Here is an 18,709-nt window from a genome sequence, read left to right as displayed (position 1 = left end):
AACTCATTAAAGTAATGTCTATGGATGTACAGTGTGTTCAGACCCCTTGACTATTTCCACATGTTATGTTACCACCTTATTCTAAAATGGATGAAATAAAACATTTTCCTCTTTAATCTACACACAATACCCCATAATGACAAAGCAAAATGTTTTTGCAAATGTATGAAAAAAATAAACAAACCGATACAATATTTACATAAGTATTCAGACCCTTTGCTATGAGACTTGAAATTGTCCACCTGTGGTAAATTCAATTGATTGGACATGATTTGCAAAGGCACATACCTGTCTATATAGGTTTGCACAGTTTACAGTGCATGTTAGAGCAAAAACCAAGCCATGAGGTCGAAGGAATTGTCCGTAGAGCTCCGAGACAGGATTGTGTCGGCACCAATCTGGGGAAGGGTACCAGAAGAAGTTTGTAACCACCAAGACTTTTCTTAGAGCTGGCTGCATGGCCAAACTGGGCAATCTGGGGAGAAGGGCCTTGGTCAGGGAGGTGACCAACATCCCGATGGTCTCTGACAGCTCCAGAGTTCCTCTGTGGAGATGGGAGAACCTTCCTGAAGGACAACCATCTCTGCAGCACTCCACCAATCAGGCCTTTATTGTAGAGTGGCCAAACGGAAGACACTTCTCAGCGGCAGGGACTGGGAGACTAGTCAGGATCGAGGGAAAGATGAATGGAGCAAAGTACAGAGATCCTTGATGAAAATCTTAGGAGTGCTCAAGACCTCTGACGGGGGCGAATGTTCACCTTCCAACAGGACAACAACCCTAAGCACACAGCCAAGACAACGCAGGAGTGGCATCGGGACAAGTCTCTGAATGTCCTTGAGAGGCCCAGCCAGAGCCCGGACTTGCACCCGATCGAACATCTCCGGAGAGACCTGAAAATAGCTGTGCAGCAACGATCCCCATCCATCTTGACTGAGCTTGTGAGGATCTGCAGAGAAGAATGGGAGAAACTCTCCAAATACAGGTGTGCCAAGCCTGTAGCGTCATACCGAAGACGACTCGAGGCTGTAATCGCTGTCATAGGTGCTTCAACAAAGTACTAATAAAGGGTCTGAACACTTATTATTAATAATCCTGTCTCTACAGCTCTGCTAGGAGGTGCTGGTGTAGGTCTGGGTAGTTCCCTGGGCTCGGTGCCCGGAGGCCAGCCCAGCTCCGCCAATCTCAACCCCCCCAGCCAGATCGACCCCAGCTCAATTGAAAGGGCCTACGCCGCCCTGGGCCTCACTTACCAGGGCACCCAGATCCAGAGCCAGCCCAACCAGGCTTCTCTGCCCTCACAGGGTCTGCAGGGACAGCCGGGCATGAGGCCGCTCAACCCTATGGGTAAGCTGTTAGTTGTCTAAAAGATAATCAGGTCTACTGTGTTTTTTACCCCCATTTCAAAGTCTGTGCCTTTAAACATCTGGCCTTTTTAATTATGTTGAATATTATTTGTGGAAAACCCGTGTGTGTGAATGTTTATTTCACCATGTTAGGGGGTAACCCAATGGGGGTGAATGGAGGAATGGGTGTTTCACCCCAGAACCAGCAGGCCAGCCTGCTGCAGGATACCATGCTCCACCTCAACATGAACTCCCAGGGGTGAGTAGCAGACCTGCCTTAAAATATAATTATTTACTCTCTTAAATACATTTAAGTCATTTAGCAGACGCTCTTATACTTCTACCTGCACTTGATTGAGCATGCCTGGTGCAATATAATTGTCCCAGAACTGGTAATCTCATCCACCCATCTGACACTTCAGTCAGGCAAACTTTGTTCTCTCTGTGTGTTCTAGTCTGATGAATGATGCGGGTGGGACGGGTAACATGGGCTCCATGCCCATGGCGACCCCACCCTCTGCAGCGGGTATGAGGAAGAGTTGGCATGAGGACATCACCCAGGACCTGAGGAACCACCTGGTGCACAAACTGTAAGTGGCCGGGAGGGACAATACAGCCTCTGGATGGGACCTAAAAACACCTTGTCTCCGGGGACCCATGCGCCTGTCATCGATGGGGGGGGAAATGGTTCTGCATTTAATACATTTTGACAACAACCTTCAATAAAGTATTTCATAAACCTTTTTAATTTCCAAATGTAGTAGGAAGCTAAGTGTTTGTTTCTTGGGCTTCAGGAATGTGACTGATTTGAAAGTTTAAGGCATATCCGTGAACAAATGCCGTGGTCAAGGCTACTAGTGGAGTTTACCCGGGTTTTCAAAAGCGCATAGCAGACCGAGAGCCTAATGCTTCTTAGGTAAATCAAATGTTATAGGTCACATACATATATTTAGCGGGTGTTGCGAACTGCTTGTGTTCCTTGCTCCAACAGTGCAGTAGTATCCAACCATTCACAATGCACACAAATCTAAAATAATGGAATTAAGAGCTATACTATAACGAGCAATGTCGGAGTGGCATTGACTAAAATACAGTAGAAAAGAATACAGTATATACAGTTGAAATCTGAAGTTTACATACACCATAGCCAAATACATTTAAACTCAGTTTTTCATAATTCCTGACATTTAATCCTAGTAAAAAATGCCTCGTTTTAGGTCAGTTAGGATCACCACTTCATTTTAAGAATGTGAAATGTCAGAAAAATAGTAGAGAATGATTTATTTCAGCTTTATTTCTTTCATCACATTCCCAGTGGGTCAGAAGTTTACATAATTAGTATTTGGTAGCATTGCCTTTAAATTGCTTAACTTAGGTCAAATGTTTTGGGTAGCCTTCCACAAGCTTCCCACAATAAGTTGGGTGAATTCTGGTCCATTCCTCCTGACAGCTGGTGTAACTGAGTCAGGTTTGTAGGCCTCCTTGCTCACACACGCTTTTTCAGTTCTACCCACACATTTTCTATAAGATTGAGGTCAGGGCTTTGTGATGGCCACTTCAATACCTTTACTTTATTGTCCTTAAGCCATTTGGCCACAACTTTGGAAGTATGCTTGGGTCATTGTCCATTTGGAAGACCCATTTGCGACCAAGATTTAACTTCCTGACTGATGTCTTGAGATGTTGCTTCAATATATCCACATCATTTTTTCCCCCCTCATGATGCCATCTCTTTGAAGTGCACCTGTCCCTCCTGCAACAAAGCACCCCCACAACATGATGCTGCCACCCCCTTGATTCATGTTTGGGATGGTGTTCTTCGGCTTGCAAGCCTCCCTTTTTCCTCCAAACATAACGATGGTCATCATGACCAGAGGACATTTCTCCAAAAAGTACAATATTTTTCCCCCATGTGCAGTTGCAAACCGTAGTCTGGCTTTTTTTATGGTGGTTTTGGAGCAATGGCTTCTTCCTTGCTGAACGGCCTTTCAGGTCATATTGATATAGGACTCGTTTTACTGTGGCTATATACTTTTGTACCTGTTTCCTCCAGCAGCTTCCAAAGGTCCTTTGCTGTTGTTCTGGGATTGATTTGCACTTTTCGCAGTAAAGTACTTTCATCTCTAGGAGACAGAATGCGACTCCTTCCTGAGCGGTATGACGGCTGCGTGGTCCCATGGTGTTAATACTTGCGTACTATTGTTTGTACAGATGAACATGGTACCTTTTCAGGCATTTGGTAATTGCTCCCAAGGATGAACCAGACTTGTGGAGGTATACAAACATTTTTTTTCTGAGGTCTTGGCTGATTTCTTCTGATTTTCCCATGATGTCAAGCAAAGAGGCACTGCTTTTGAAAGGTAGGCCTTGAAATACATCCACAGTTGCACCTTAAATTGACTCCGGCTAACTGACATCATTTATCAGAAGCTTCTAAAGCCATGACATAATTTTCTGGAATTTTCCAAGCTGTTAAAAGGCACAGTCATCTTAGTGTATGTAAACTTCTGACCCACTGGAATTGTGATACCGTGAAGTAATCTGTCTAAACAATTGTTGGAGAAATTACTTGTCATGCACAAGTAGATGTCCTAACCGACTTGCCAAAACTATCATTTGTTAACAAGAAATTTGTGGAATGGTTGAAAAACGAGCTTTAATGACTCCAACCTATTTAAACTTCCGACTTCAAATGTACATATGAAATGCGTAAAGCTTTATGTAAACATTATTAAAGGGTGATTCTATGTATGTAGGGCAGCAGCCTCTAATGTGCAGAGTTGAGTAACAGGGTGGTAGCCAGCTAGGGATGGCTAATTAACAGTCTGATGGCCAGTTGAGAGAGAAACTGTTTTTCAGTCTCTCGGTCCAAGCTTTGATGCACCTGTACTGATCTCGCCTTCTGAATGATGACATGTCGAACAGGCCGTGGCTCGGGTGGTTAATGTACTTTTTGGCCTTCCTGTGGCATCAGGTGTTGTAGATGTCCTGGAGGGCAGGTAGTTTGCCCCTGGTGATACGTTGTGCAGACTGTACCACGCACTGGAGAGCCTTGCGGTTACGGGCGGTGCAGTTGCCGTACCAGGCGGTGATACAGGATGCTTTCTATTGTGCATCTGTGAAAGTTTCTGAGGGTCTTTGGGGCCAAGCCAAATTTCTTCAGCCTCTTGGGGTTGCAGAGGGGCTGTTGCACCGCCTTCATTCTCTGTGGGTGGACCATTTCAGAATGTCAGTGACGTGTTATCCGAGGAACTTGAAGCTTTTCAACTTCTCCACCGCGGTCCGGTCGATATGAATAGTGGCGTGCTCCCTCTGTTTCCTGAAGTCCACCATCTGCTCCTTTTGTTGACGTTGAGTGAGGGGTTATTTTCGTCGTCATTGTTGGTCATCAGGCCTACTACTGTTGTCTGCAAAGTTGATGATTGAGGTGGAGGTGTGCATGGTCATGGGTGAACAGGGAGTACAGGAGGGGGCTGAGCACGCATCCTTGTGGGGCCCCGGTGTTGAGGATCAGCAAAATGGTGTTTCATACCTTCACCAGCTAGGGGTGACCCATCAGGAAGTCCAGGACGCAGTTGCACAGGGCGGGGTTCAGAACCAAGGCCCAAGCTTAATGATGAGCTATAGTCAATGAACAGCTTTCCTACATGGGTATTCCTCTTGTCCAGATGGGATAGGGCGGTGCGATGGCGATTGCATCGTCTGTGGATCTATTGGGGTGGTATGCAAATTGTAGTTGGTCTAGGGTGAAGGTGATATAATCCTTAACTAGCCTCTCAAAGCACTTCATGATGACAGAAGTGAGTGCTACAGGGCGATAATAATTTAGTTCAGTTACCTTTTTGCTTTCTTTTGTAGAGGACATCTTGAAGCAAATGAGGACAGCAGACTGGGATAGGGATGCAGCCTTGCAAGGTTTAACATGCTTAAATGTCTTACTCATGTCGGCCACGGAGAACTAGAGCCCACAGTCCTTGGGAGCGTGCCGCGTCGGTGACTCTGTTATCCTCAAAGCGGACGAAGGTGTTTAGCTTATCCGGGAGCAAGATGTCGGTGTCCGACGATGCTGACTTTCCCTTTTTCTAATCATTGATTGTTTGTAGACCCTGCCACATCTCTAGGGATGCAACGGTGCACCATATGTTATCGAACTGTTCGGTACACCTCCTAAGGTTCAATGCGCACACATGAACTGCGGAATTACGGTATACCTGTCATTTTCCTATAATGTCCAAAACTTGCTTATTGCGGAGCAGACTACACGCACGTCATACATTCTGATCCACAGAACCAGATGCGCGGCTTGTGGATGTTAGGGGGCTCCTGAGGGCTGACAAACTTTACTCCACAGCGACGTCTCAATTTAGTGACCGCAAACCGCCCCTCTTAAACAACTAATGGATGATTTGCAATGACATTTCAGTAGGAAACATCCCTGAAGGGGCCCCATGAAGAATGGGGAAACTAAAAACAAATACTCTCTCAGCTCCATGACAATTGCTAACGAGAGAGGGAAGCCAATTTGAAGAGGCACCAACATCTTTTAAATCCTCTGTGTTGGAACATTTTAGATTCAGCGTTCAATACGATGACGAGAATAAGAAGACTTAACAAAGTACAGTCTGCAAGCATTGCTTTGCCACTGTTGGCTACTCAAGTGTAAACACTTCTAACGTGTCGCCGCCATCACCTGGCCGTATCCCTTGCAGGTGGAGCTGGAGCAAGCAGAGTCCACTCGTTAGCGAAAACAACACAATCTCACAACACAACAATGTATTCCATCAACAATTTGTGACAAATTCAGAAAAACAAAGAAATTATGAAAACAGTGGGGGTATTCGTAGCCAAAGACTTGCAGTTCTAGTCGGTGGTTACTGACTTGGGATTTCATCACCTGATCTTTAAAAATGTAACCGCGTTACGATGTCCCCTCCCGCACACATTTCAGCAGCATAGTAATTCCCAAACTCTGAAACATCACAGAGAAATTGAAAAAGGATGTCTGTCAATTCAATCTATCTCTCTCCACTGATAGTTGGACCTCCAGAGCAACTCAAAGCTACTTCGCTGTGACGGATCACTATGCTCTGGATTGGGAGATGACGAGCTACAGGTTGTCAAAGCTTAGAATAGTTGTTAGTTTTTCTATGCTTGATTTCATACAGTAGAGACAGAAACCAGGCCTAGTCAGTCATGCTGCCATTTTTCTGAATGGAAAGTAATTTTTTTTGTCTGAGTTTATTATAAAGATACCGAAACGTACCATTACCGTGGCCCACAAACTGATACATACCGAAGCGTATGTCCACTTTACCATTGCATCCCTTTGTCTGAGCTGTTGAATTGCGACTCCACTGACTCTGTATTGAGGTTTGCTGTCAATCCACGTTTTTTGTTTTGAGTATGTTTTAATAGGCAGTGGGAGCAACATCGCCTATTCACTTCCTGATGAACGGAGTCACTGTCCGTGTATACGTCAATGTTATTCTGAGGCATCCCGGAACATATCCCAGTCCGTGTAATCAAAACTATCTTTAACTTCTTATGGCTGCCATCCCGTTAAAAGATAATTGTCATCAACAACCGCTGAATTGCATAGCGCCACATTCAAATAATATTACTAAAAATATTTATATTCATGAAATCACAAGTGCAATATAGCGAAACAGCGTAGACTTTTGTTAATCCACCTGTCGTGTCAGATTTTTGAAAATATGCCTTACAGCGAAAGCAATCCAAGCGTTTAAATTTACCGATCGCTCGACAAAACATTATGTACACCTAGCATCAAGTAGCTTGGTCACAAATCAGAAAAGCAATCAAATTAATAGTTTACCTTTTGATCTTCGGATGTTTTCACTCACGAGACTCCCAGTTACACAATAAATGTCTTTTTGTTCCATAAAGATTATTTTTATATCCAAAATACCTCAGTTTGTTTGGAGCGTTATGTTCAGAAATCCACAGGAAAGAGCGGTCACGACAACGCAGACAAATTCCAAATGGTATCCGTAATGTCCACAGAAACATTTTTAAAATGTATATAATTGGTGATACATCAACCCCAACTGTCTTTTTCTGTCGGAGAAGGGAAAGGCAATGGCTGCCCAAACTTTGTTACGCATACAAATGCTGCTGGCGCCCGGCCATACAATGACGCGATGTTATCTTTCTCGCTCATTTTTTCAAAATAAAAGCCTGAAACTATGTCTAAAGACTGACACCTTGAGGAAGCGATAGGAAAAGGCATCTGGTTGATATCCCTTTTAAATGGAGCAAAGGCCAGCTATGGAACATGGAGTTTTCAAAATAGAAGCCACTTCCTGGTTTGATTTTCCTCAGGGTTTCGCCTGCAATATCAGTTCTGTTCTACTCACAGACAATATTTTGACAGTTTTGGAAACTTTAGAGTTTTCTATCCAATACTACTAATAATATGCATATATTAGCAACTGAGACTGAAGAGCAGGCCATTTAGTTTGGGCAATAGACTTCCTGTTTGAGTTTCTGCCTATAGGAAGGGAGGAGCAAAATGGAGTTGCGATCTGATTTGCCGAACGGAGGACGGGGATGGCCTTATAGCCATTCCGGAAGTGGGAGTAACAGTGGTCAAGCATTTTTTCAGCACGAGTACTACAGGCAATGTGTTGTTTTGGTAGCCTTTTCCAGCTACAATAATATAACAATTTTCCTGTCTGCGCAATGTACTGAGAACCCAGCTAGCTGTTTGGAAGTGGACAGTATATCCCAGAGAGCCATGATTCAGTTAAACCGAGTATGTTACATTTCCTAATGTCTCTTTGGAAGAGGTCCTCGCCATGAGCTTGTCTACTTTATTATCCAGAGTCTGAACATTAGCAAGTAATATACTCGGAAGTGGTGGATGGTGTAAACCTCTTCTCCGCCAGAAGCATCTTGGAGCAGCCTCGGGAATAATTTCAATTGGGGGGGTATGAACATAGGCTCCAACTCGGGAAAGTCGTAATGCTGGTGAGTTACTGCCGCTCTGATATCCAAAAGTTATTTCCGGCTGTATGTATTAACCCCAAAAATGTTCTGTGCTAATAATGTAAGAAATAGCCAAACCCCCCAAAATAATACTGCAGTTGTTTAGAAGCAGAGCTGCCATGACACGTTCTTTGAGTTTTAATTTACAAATGATCTATACACCGACTCGTCCGTTACCAGGATGGTAAAACGGTTTGATCGCCGTAGCAACATCAGGGGAACTGGGCTGAAGGGTTTGGTGCTTCAAATACAGCAGTTCTGCAACATCTTTAATTGAGCCTCTCATTCTCCTTAATTGCCGGCCTCAACACGTTACAGATAGATGAACTGTATAGGAAACTCTGGGGACATGTTGTCTGGATGCATGCAGATATCATATTTAGCTGACAACTGCTCTTGAGGGGTTGAACAAAACAAGCAGTTTGCGATTTCGTTCATACTGGTGAATCTGCATTTGAGGTGTGGTTGCAATATCAACAGTCCCTTATCTCTGGTATACAGTGCATTCGGAAAGTATTCAGTCCCCTAGACTCTTTACATATTTTGTTACGTTACAGCCTTAATCAAATTGATTAAATAAAAATGTTCCTCATCAATCTACACACAATCCCCAGAATGACAAAGCAAAAACAGTTTTTTAGAATTGTATGCAAATTTATACCTAAAATAACTTTTTTATTCAGACCCGAAGTGATGAGACTCGAAATTGAGCTCCGGTGCAATCGGGGGAGAAGGGCCTTGGCCAGGGAGGTGACCAAGGACCCGATGATAACTCTGACAGAGCTCCAGAGTTCCTCAGAGATGGGAGAACCTTCCAGAAGGACAACCATCTCTGCAGCACTCCACCAATCAGGCCTTTATGGTAGAGTGGCCAGACGAAGCCACTCTTCAGTAAAAGGCACATGACAGACTGCTTGGAGTTTGCCCAAAGAACTCTGACCATGAGAAACAAGATTCTTTGGTCTGATGAAACCAAGATTGAACTCTTTAGGCTGAATGCAAAGTGCCACGACTGGAGGAAACCTGGCACCATCCCTACAGTGAAGAATGGTGGTGGCAGCATCATGCTGTGGGAATGTTTTTCAGCAGCAGGGACTGGGAGACTAGTCAGGATTCAGGGAAAGATGAACGGCGCAAAGTACAGGTTTCCTTGATGAAAACCTGCTGCGGAGCACTCAGGACCTCAGACTGGGGCGACGGTTCACCTTCCAGCAGGACAACGAAATCCAAGACAACGCAGGAGTGTCTTCGGGACAAGTCTCTGAATATCCTTGAGGGGTCCAGCCAAAGCCCGGAGTTGAACCCCATCGGACATCTTTGGAGAGACTTTAAAATAGCTGTGCTGCATTCAACCTGACAGAGCTTGAGAGGATCTGCTGAAAATAATGTATTTGGGGAGATAATACCAGAGTCTGTAAATGCTGTATAAGGTGCTTCAACCAAGTAGTGAGTGAAATTTGAATATTTGTGTAAATGCGATTTAGATTTTTTTTATATATATAAATTTGCAAACATTTCTAAAACCCTGTGTTGCTTTGTCATTATGGGCTATTGGGTTGTAGATTAATAAGTTTAAAAAAAAATCTGTTTCAGGATAAGGCTGTAACGAAACGATGTGGAAAAGGTCAAGGGGTCATAGTTTCCGAATTCACTGTATCTTGGCATGCATCATTCAAGACAGTTAGTGTGCGTTGTGTCAATTGCGCTACACACAATCTCAGGAAAGACTGTCTGGGTTGCCAATAAGCAGTATAGAAAACAGTTTGGCAGTGGACCTGGACCTACAGGCTGTGGTGAAAACAGTTCAAAAAAGGACTTCATGAGATCATGGTAGTCTCAAGTTGAATTTAATATACTTTAAATATTGCAGCCCTTTTGTGTGGGCTATTAGCCAGGCAACCTGTTGAGTTCAATGTAGATTGTGCCTGAGACTAATTTTTCCTAATTGATAGGCTATTTGATTTGTATTTTTTTTTACAAGGTTTATAAATGGTAGCTAAATATATTATATACAGTTGAAGTTGGAAGTGTACATACTGGAGTCATTAACTTGTTTTTCAACCATTCCGCAAACTTCTTGTGAACAAACTATAGTTTTGGCAAGTCGGTTAGGACATCTACTTTGCGCATGACACAAGTAATTTTTCCAACAATTGTTTACAGACAGATTATTTCACTTATAATTCACCGTGTCACAGTTCCAGTGGGTCAGAAGTTTACATACACTAAGATGACTGCCTTTAAACAGCTTGGAAAATTACAGAAAATCATGTCATGGCTTTTGATAAGCTAATTGACATAATTGGAGGTGTGGATGTATTTCAAGGCCTACCTTGAAACTTGGTGCCTCTTTTGCTTGACATCCATGGGAAATTCAAATCAGCCAAGACCCCAGAAAAAAAATTGCAGACCTCCAGAAGTCTGGTTCATCCTTGGAAGCAATTTCCAAATGCCGGAAGGTACCATGTTCATCTGTACAAACAATAGTACACAAGTATAAACACCATGGGACCACTCAGCCGTCATACCGCTCAGGAAGGAGCCGCGTTCTGTCTCCTTGAGACGAACGCACTTTGGTGCAAAAAGTGCAAATCAATCCCAGAAGCACGGGGGAAAAGGGGAGTTTGCAAGCCAAAGAACACCATCTCAACCGTGAAGCACGGGTTGGCAGCATCATGTGTGGGTGCTTTGCTGCAGGAGGGACTGGTACACTTCACAAAATAGATGGCATCTTGAAGGAAATTAATGGATATATTGAAGCAACATCTCAAGACATCAGTCAGGAATTTAAAGCTTGGTCGCAAATGGGTCTTCCAAATGGACAATGACCCCAAGCATACTTCCAAACTTGTGGACAAATGGCTTAAGGACAACGAAGTCCAGGTATTGGCGTTGCCATCACAAAGTCCTGACCTCAATCCTATAGAACATTTGTGGGCAGAACTGAAAAGCGTGTGCGTGCAAGGAGGCCTACAAACCTGACTCTGTTACACCAGCTCTGTCAGGAGGAATGGGCCAAAATTCATCCAACTTATTGTGGGAAGCTTGTGGAAGGCCACCCAAAACATTTGACCCAAGTAAAACAATTTTAAAGGCAATGCTACCAAATACTAATTGAGTGTATGGAAACTTCTGACCCACTGGGAATGTGATGAAAGAAATAAAAGCTGAAATAAATCATTCTCTCTCTTATTCTGACATTTCACATTCTTAAAATAAAGCGGTGATCCTAAGACGGACATTTTTACAAGGATTAAATGTCAGGAATTGTGAAACTGAGTTTAAATGCATTTGGCTAAGGTGTATGTAGACTTCAACTGTAGCAATAGATTGTACACTCACTGCAGAATGAAACAGCCCCTAGTATTGTAGTGTTTTGAGGGTGGACTGTCTGTATTTGCCATTTAATAGACGCCACCAAGCTGGGAGAGAGCTTGCCTGGAAACCTGACTTTGAATTGCATTGTATTCTACACCGGCAGACCACTACAAGCCAAAATGTTGAATAAAATTATATTTTAACATACTTCACTGGTTGTCTGTGCGGTTGGTCCTTTTGGCGCTAGGAATGTGCGCTGGTAGTGCTTTTTGTTTTCTATCACCTGACGCCTGCTCAGAACCATGGAACATGTGCACGAGCTCGGCAAGGATGTCTTGAGTCTTGTGCAGGTGTTAACTTGTGCACATGCTTCAGGTGATAGAAATCTGAATTCACTACCAGCACTTTGGAAAGTTTGTAATTGTACTTTCCTGTGGAAATATTGTCATATTCCTACTGCCAAAAGGACCAACCACACGGACAAACCTGTAAGGTACTGGGGGTTACAGGGAAACTGCGTTACGCCAGTGGTCAAATTTTTTAAATAAATTAAATATAATACTTTTTAGAACGGTAACCTTATCGGTGTCCTTTAAATAAATAAAAAAAAGACTTAAACCAGATATAAAGTATGTAGAAAAGATAAAGGAGATGTTTGTTATCTTAGAACTAACAATCACCTAAATAAAAACTAGACTCGGGGAGAACCTAAAACAAAATGTCATGGCATGGGGACCCCATTGATTTTTATAATATTTGAGTCACTCAGATGGCTCATGCCATGTATAAGGACATGGCGAAATGTGAAGAATTGCAGGAAAAAAAAGCTTTAAACTGCAACAGTGTCTCTGCGGCCAAGAGGGCCTATATTTTTTGGGGTCAGAAATTCGTGCCATTGGCCATGCCCAATGCTTTGCCACCACTGTAAGAATATTGGAAAATTTAGTTGCTAGACAAATAGTCAATACACTGAACAAAAATTTCAACGCAACATGTTATGCCTTGGTTCCATCTGGACAAGTAGAATACCTATGTAAGAATTATGTTTATTGACTATAAGGGTGCATGGCTCAGCCCCCTCCTGTACTCCCTGTTCACCCATGACTGCGTGGCCATGTACGCCTCCAACTTGATCATCAAGTTTGCAGACTACGCAACAGTAGTAGGCTTGATTAACAACGATGACGAGACCGGCTACAGAGAGATTGGGTGACGGCTCTGGGAGTGTGGTGCTGGGAAAATGACCTCTCACTCAACTTCAACAAAACAAGGGAGATGATCATGGACTTCAGGAAACAGCAGAGGGAACTGCTAATTATCCGAATGTGACCAATAAAATTGTATTTGTTTCATGAGCTGAAATTGAAGATCCCACACTCACAAAGCATATTCCTCAACTTTTGTGCTAAAATTAGTTTACATCTCTGTTAGTGAGAATTTCTCCTTTGCCGAGATTATCTAGCCACTTGACAGGTGTGGCATATCAAGAAGCTGATTTAAACAGCACAATCATTACACAGGTGCACCTAGTGCTGGGGACCAAAGGTCACTATAAAATGTGCCGTTTTGTCTCAACACAATTCCACAGATGTCTCAAGTTTTGAGGGAGTGGCAATTGGCATGAACAGGCCACAGTTTCACAGTAAACTCACATCCTCTGATCCATGCAGCGTACAACTATAGAAAAGAGACTGACAAACACTCATCACGTTCACCACTGTCAACCAGCTCAGACACAGCAAGCTGTGATTCAGTCCGCTTACAACACACTTCGCTGCTCTATCTCCTCTAACTTTCCTCTAGAAGGATTATCTCAGTGGAACAAAATAAAAGTTAAAAAGGGTTTGTTTTACTGAAATTTGCTTTACATCGTACTCTCGTTCACATATCCACCCCCAGTTTCCATAATGTCTGTTTCTCTGTGTAGGGTGCAAGCCATCTTCCCGACCCCGGACCCCGCTGCTCTAAAAGACCGGCGGATGGAGAACCTGGTGGCGTACGCTAGGAAGGTGGAGGGGGACATGTATGAGTCAGCCAACAGCAGGGTAAGCTGCTACACTGAGTAAAGATGCTCTTTTACTGAATTTCTGAGTGTGGGACCAACTTCAGACCATACTGCCTGGAATAAAAAATAAACTACTCTATTGTTTTGTATTTTCCTATGTTCTAATTTTCCCCCTCTCCTTTACACAATTTCCCTTTCTCAAAATGATCCCTCTTCTCATTCTCTCTCTAACCTTCATTTACCTCACTGTCTCCTTCACGCTTTCTTAATTTCTGATTCCTTTTCCCAGGCGGAGTACTACCACCTGTTGGCTGAGAAGATCTATAAGATCCAAAAGGAATTGGAGGAGAAGAGGCGAACGCGGCTCCAAAAGCAGGGTATGTTGATGTCTACATCAGGGCACACATGTAATTTTACAGAACAGTTTTGGGACATAAAAATACTAAATCGCCAAGAATTCAGCAAAATTAGATTAATTCAGGAAATATGTTTGAAGTATTTCTACAAATAAAGAGGTGATCGTGTCTCAATGTAATCAAGGTATGATGTTATTTTCAAATACGTTTTAGTTTGGGACTTGTGGTCATTTTGCTGGGTACAAATTTGTATAATTATGTTCTGGCCACCTGACCATCTGCTCGGACATAACTCGTCCCATTGCTGAGTCTAGTTGCCTTTATAGTGCGATAACAGCAAGACATCCTCTCTTCCTTATCTCCATCTTCTCACCTCTGCACTCCTACAGATGGTCCCCTCCCTGACCCCTCTCTGGTGCGGCCCGGTGGACCCAACCAGATGGTGACTAGGATGCAGAATCCGGCAGGTGAGTCCATGGGGCCAGGAGAGGGGTGTTGCCACACAGAGACATAAAATTACTGGGCTGGTTTGTGTTTTAAGCTGGCACTGTATGGTTGCTGTCTTGCGAGCTCCGAAACAACTGCTATTTTGTGATTCCTTTTGGTGTTTATCTTCTTTACGGAATGTATCCCCTATCAGTTCTTATAATCGACAAGAACTTTTGGACATCAGATCGTCAGTTTCTGACTTCAATTCTGACATCGACTCATCTGCTTTGGGTTCTTTGTGTACCTCCAACCCAGTCTTCAGGCTACCCAAGAGGAAATGTGGGTTAAAAAGAGGCAGAAGAGCAGCGTCCTGGTGAGACTAATGCTAAGGAAAAACCAGCCACCACTTCCCTCCATTCTGTTGAAGTCTGTTTTCTGAAACATGGGTTTCGGACAAGATTCCCCCGTGGCTTTCCAACTTGATGGATTATCCATTCCCCGAGTGAACAGGACATTGGATTAAAGGAAATCCAGAGGAGGAGGGGTATGTCTCTTCATCAACAACAAATGGTGTGCAGAATCTAGCGCAGTGCAAGTCTCAACCTATTGTTCACCCGTCTTGGAATACCTCATGGTCAAATGTTGACCCTTCTACCATCCGAGAGTTTTCATCTGTTATCGTGATTGCTGTATATGGGTATTTCTATAAATAAAGGGGCCAATGTGTGACATCGGTGTCTAAATTTCAAAATGGTTTGATGTACAGTACCAGTCAAGTTTGGACACCTACTCATTCAGGAGTTTTTATTTTTTACTACATTGTAGAATAATAGTGAAGACATCAAAACTATGAAATAACACAATCATGTAACCAAAAATGGGTTAGACAAAAATATATTTGAGATTCTTCAAAGTAGCCACTCTTTGCCTTGACAGCTTTGCACACTCTTGGTGTTCTCTCAACTGGCTTCATGAAGTAGTCACCTGGAATGCATTTCAATTAACAGGTGTACCTTAACTTCTTACGGCTAGGGTTTCCGTTTTCAGCGACAACATTCCACTGAAAAGGCAGAGCGCGAAATTCAAAAGTATTTTTTACAAATGTAACTTCCATACATTCACAAGTGCAATACACCAAATTAAAGCTTTACTTCTTGTTAATCTACCCATCATGACCGATTTCAAAAAGGCTTTACAGCTAAAGCACACCATATGATTATGTTAGGTCAGAGCCTAGTCACAAACACATCCAGCCAAAGAGAGGAGTCACAAAAAGCAGACATAGAGAGAATGAATCACTAACCTTTGATTATCATCAGATGACACTCATAGGACTTCATGTTAACCAATACATGTTTGTTTTGTTCGATAAAGTTCATATTTATATCCAAAAATCTGTTTTATATTGGTGCTTTATGGTCAGTAATGTTGTGCCTCGAAAACATCCGGCAAATTTTCAGAGCTACATGAATTTACAGAAATAGCAATAAACATTGCTAAAAGATACAAGTATTATGCACAGAATTATAGATATACTTCTCAATGCAACCGCTGTGTCAGATTTGAAAAAAGGAACGGAAAAAAACGGAAACCATGCAATAATCTGAGTTCGGCACTAAGACACAAACAAGCCATGTTGTGGAGTCAACAAAAGTCAGAAATAGCGTTATAAATATTCACTTACCTTTGATGATCTTCATCGGAATGCACTCCCAGGAATCCCAGTTCCACAATAAAAGTTTGTTTTGTTCGATTAAGTCCATTTATGTCCAAATACCTTTTTTTGTTAGCGCGTTTAGTAAACAAGTCCAAGCGAAAGTTCAGATGAAAAGTTCAAAAAGTTATATTACAGTTCATAGAAACATGTCAAAAGATGTATAGAATCAATTTTTAGGGTATTTTTATTATAAATCTTCAATGTTCCAACCGGAGAATTCCTTTGTCTTTAGAATTGCAATGGAACGCAGGTCGCTCTCACGTGTACGCGCGTGATCAGCTCCTGCCACTCTGGCAGACCTCTGGTTGAATCAGCTCTCATTCGCCCCCACTTCACTGTAGAAGCCTCAAACAGGGTTCTAAAGACTGTTGCCATCTAGTGGAAGCATTAGGAAGTGCAATATGACCCCATAGACACTGTATATTCGATAGGCAATGAGTTGAAAACCTACAAACCTCAGATTTCCCACTTCCTGGTTGGATTTTTTTCTCAGGTTTTCACCTGCCATACGAGTTCTGTTATACTCAGACATCATTCAAACAGTTTTTTTCCTATCCAATACTACTAATAATATGCATATATTAGCTTCTGGGCCTGAGTTGCAGGAAGTTTACTCTGGGCACGCTTTTCATCCAAATGTGAAAATGCTGCCCCCTATTCCAAACAGATTAAAAGTTCATTTGTGGAATTTCTTTCCTCAACTTCTTATGGTATAGGAGACAGTTGCGTCCCACCTGGGGGAAAAAAAATGGGAAAATGCAGCGTGGCAAATTCCAAAAATGATATAAAAATCAAACTTTCATTAAATCACACATATAAGATACTCAATTAAAGCTACACTCGTTGTGAATCCAGCCAACATGTCAGATTTTAAAAAGGCTTTTCGGCGAAATCATAAGAAGCTATTATCTGATGACAGCACAATGTCAACAAAGAGTAGCATATTTCAACCCTGCAGGCGCTACACAAAACGCTGAAATAAAATATAAAAAAATGCATTACCTTTGACGGGCTTCTTTTGTTGGCACTCCAATATGTCGCATAAACATCACAATTGGTCCTTTTGTTTGATTAATTCCATCCATATATATCCAAATGTCCATTTATTTGACGTGTTTGAACCAGAAAAAAACAGCTTCCAAAAAACGCAAAATATTTCAAAAGTTGCCTATAAACTTTGCCAAAATATTTCAAGCTACTTTTGTAATACAACTTTAGGTATTTTTAAACGTTAATAATCGATCAAATTGTAGATGGCGCAATCTGTTTTCAATACAGGAAGTAAACAAACCATGCTCCTTTTTACGTCTTGCGCAACTCTCAATAGTGTAACGTTGTTCATGGATGTGCTTCTTCTTCATTGCACAAATTAATAACCTCAACCAAATTCCAAAGACTGGTGACATCCAATGGAAGCGGTGGGAACTGAAAACAGGTTTCTAAGAAATATCCCATGGCAATGACAACTCAGGGAACAGTCGGAGGCAAAAAAAAAAAGATCTGAACAGTTAGTCCTCGGGGTTTTGCCTGCTACATAAGTTCTGTTACTCACAGACATGATTCAAACAGTTTTAGAAACGTCAGTGTTTTCTATCCAAATCTATGAATAATATGCATATCTTATATTCCTGGCATGAGTAGCAGGAAATTGAAATTGGGCACGCTATTTATCCAAAACTGAAAATGCTGCCCCCTATACCTTAACCTCTTGCCTCTACTTGGGACGCTTGCGTCCCAACTAGAGCTCTGGAAATGCAAATGCGCTACGCTAAATGCTAATAGTATTAGTTAAAACTCAAAAGTTCATTAAAATACACATGCAGGGTATCAAATTAAAGCTACACTCGTTGTGAATCCAGGCAACAAGTCCGATTTTTAAAATGCTTTTCGGCGACAGCATGAGAAGCTATTATCTGATAGCATGCATCAATACACTACAACAGAAAAGCACAGCAGGGGGACGTAAACAAAATAATTAGCATTTCGGCGTTACACAAACCGCACAATAAAATAGAAAACAGTCATTACCTTTCACCATCTTCTTTGTTGGCACTCCTAGATGTCCCATAAACACTATTGGGTCTTTATTTCGATTAAATCGGGCCATATAAAGCCAAGATATCGTTATATGTAGACTGTGTGATAAACGAAAAAAACAGCGATTTCACAACGTAACGTCATTTTTAAAATTCAAAAAGTAGACGATAAACTTTCACAAAACACTTCAAATACGTTTGTAATGCTACTTTAGGTATTAGTAAACGTTAATAAGCGATAAAAATCATCCGTAGGCGATGTAAATATCATTAGCTGTCGTCTTGGAAAAAATTTCAGGAGAGAGCTCTTCCGGAATGATCTGGGCGGAGACCGGAGGTAAGCGGTGCCCCTGTTTCGGTTCAACCAAGAATCAAAGATGATTCAATTCACAAGACTCTAGACAACATGGGGATGCTGTGGGAGTTGAATGCTCGGTCTTATCTAATTCGGCTCACTGTTAACAATTGCTGGAAGTGGCGCAAGGATATTTATT

The 18,709-nt window shown here is 42.2% G+C and overlaps 1 protein-coding gene across 1 annotated transcript in view; it reads left to right on the top strand.

Moving 5' to 3' along the window:
- Positions 1 to 18,709, top strand: part of LOC115144480 (histone acetyltransferase p300-like) — a 51,222-nt gene that overhangs the window by 6,074 nt on the left and 26,439 nt on the right. Inside the window, 6 exon segments of the mRNA XM_065002493.1 lie at positions 1,108 to 1,347; positions 1,500 to 1,605; positions 1,802 to 1,936; positions 13,600 to 13,717; positions 13,967 to 14,054; positions 14,423 to 14,500. Of these exon segments, the coding sequence (XP_064858565.1) occupies positions 1,108 to 1,347; positions 1,500 to 1,605; positions 1,802 to 1,936; positions 13,600 to 13,717; positions 13,967 to 14,054; positions 14,423 to 14,500 (765 nt within the window).

The sequence above is a fragment of the Oncorhynchus nerka genome, linkage group LG16 (assembly GCF_034236695.1).
Source record: "Oncorhynchus nerka isolate Pitt River linkage group LG16, Oner_Uvic_2.0, whole genome shotgun sequence".
Lineage (NCBI taxonomy): Eukaryota > Metazoa > Chordata > Actinopteri > Salmoniformes > Salmonidae > Oncorhynchus > Oncorhynchus nerka.
Note: the sequence above shows the minus strand (reverse complement) of the source record. Positions and strands in the feature narration are given on the sequence as shown.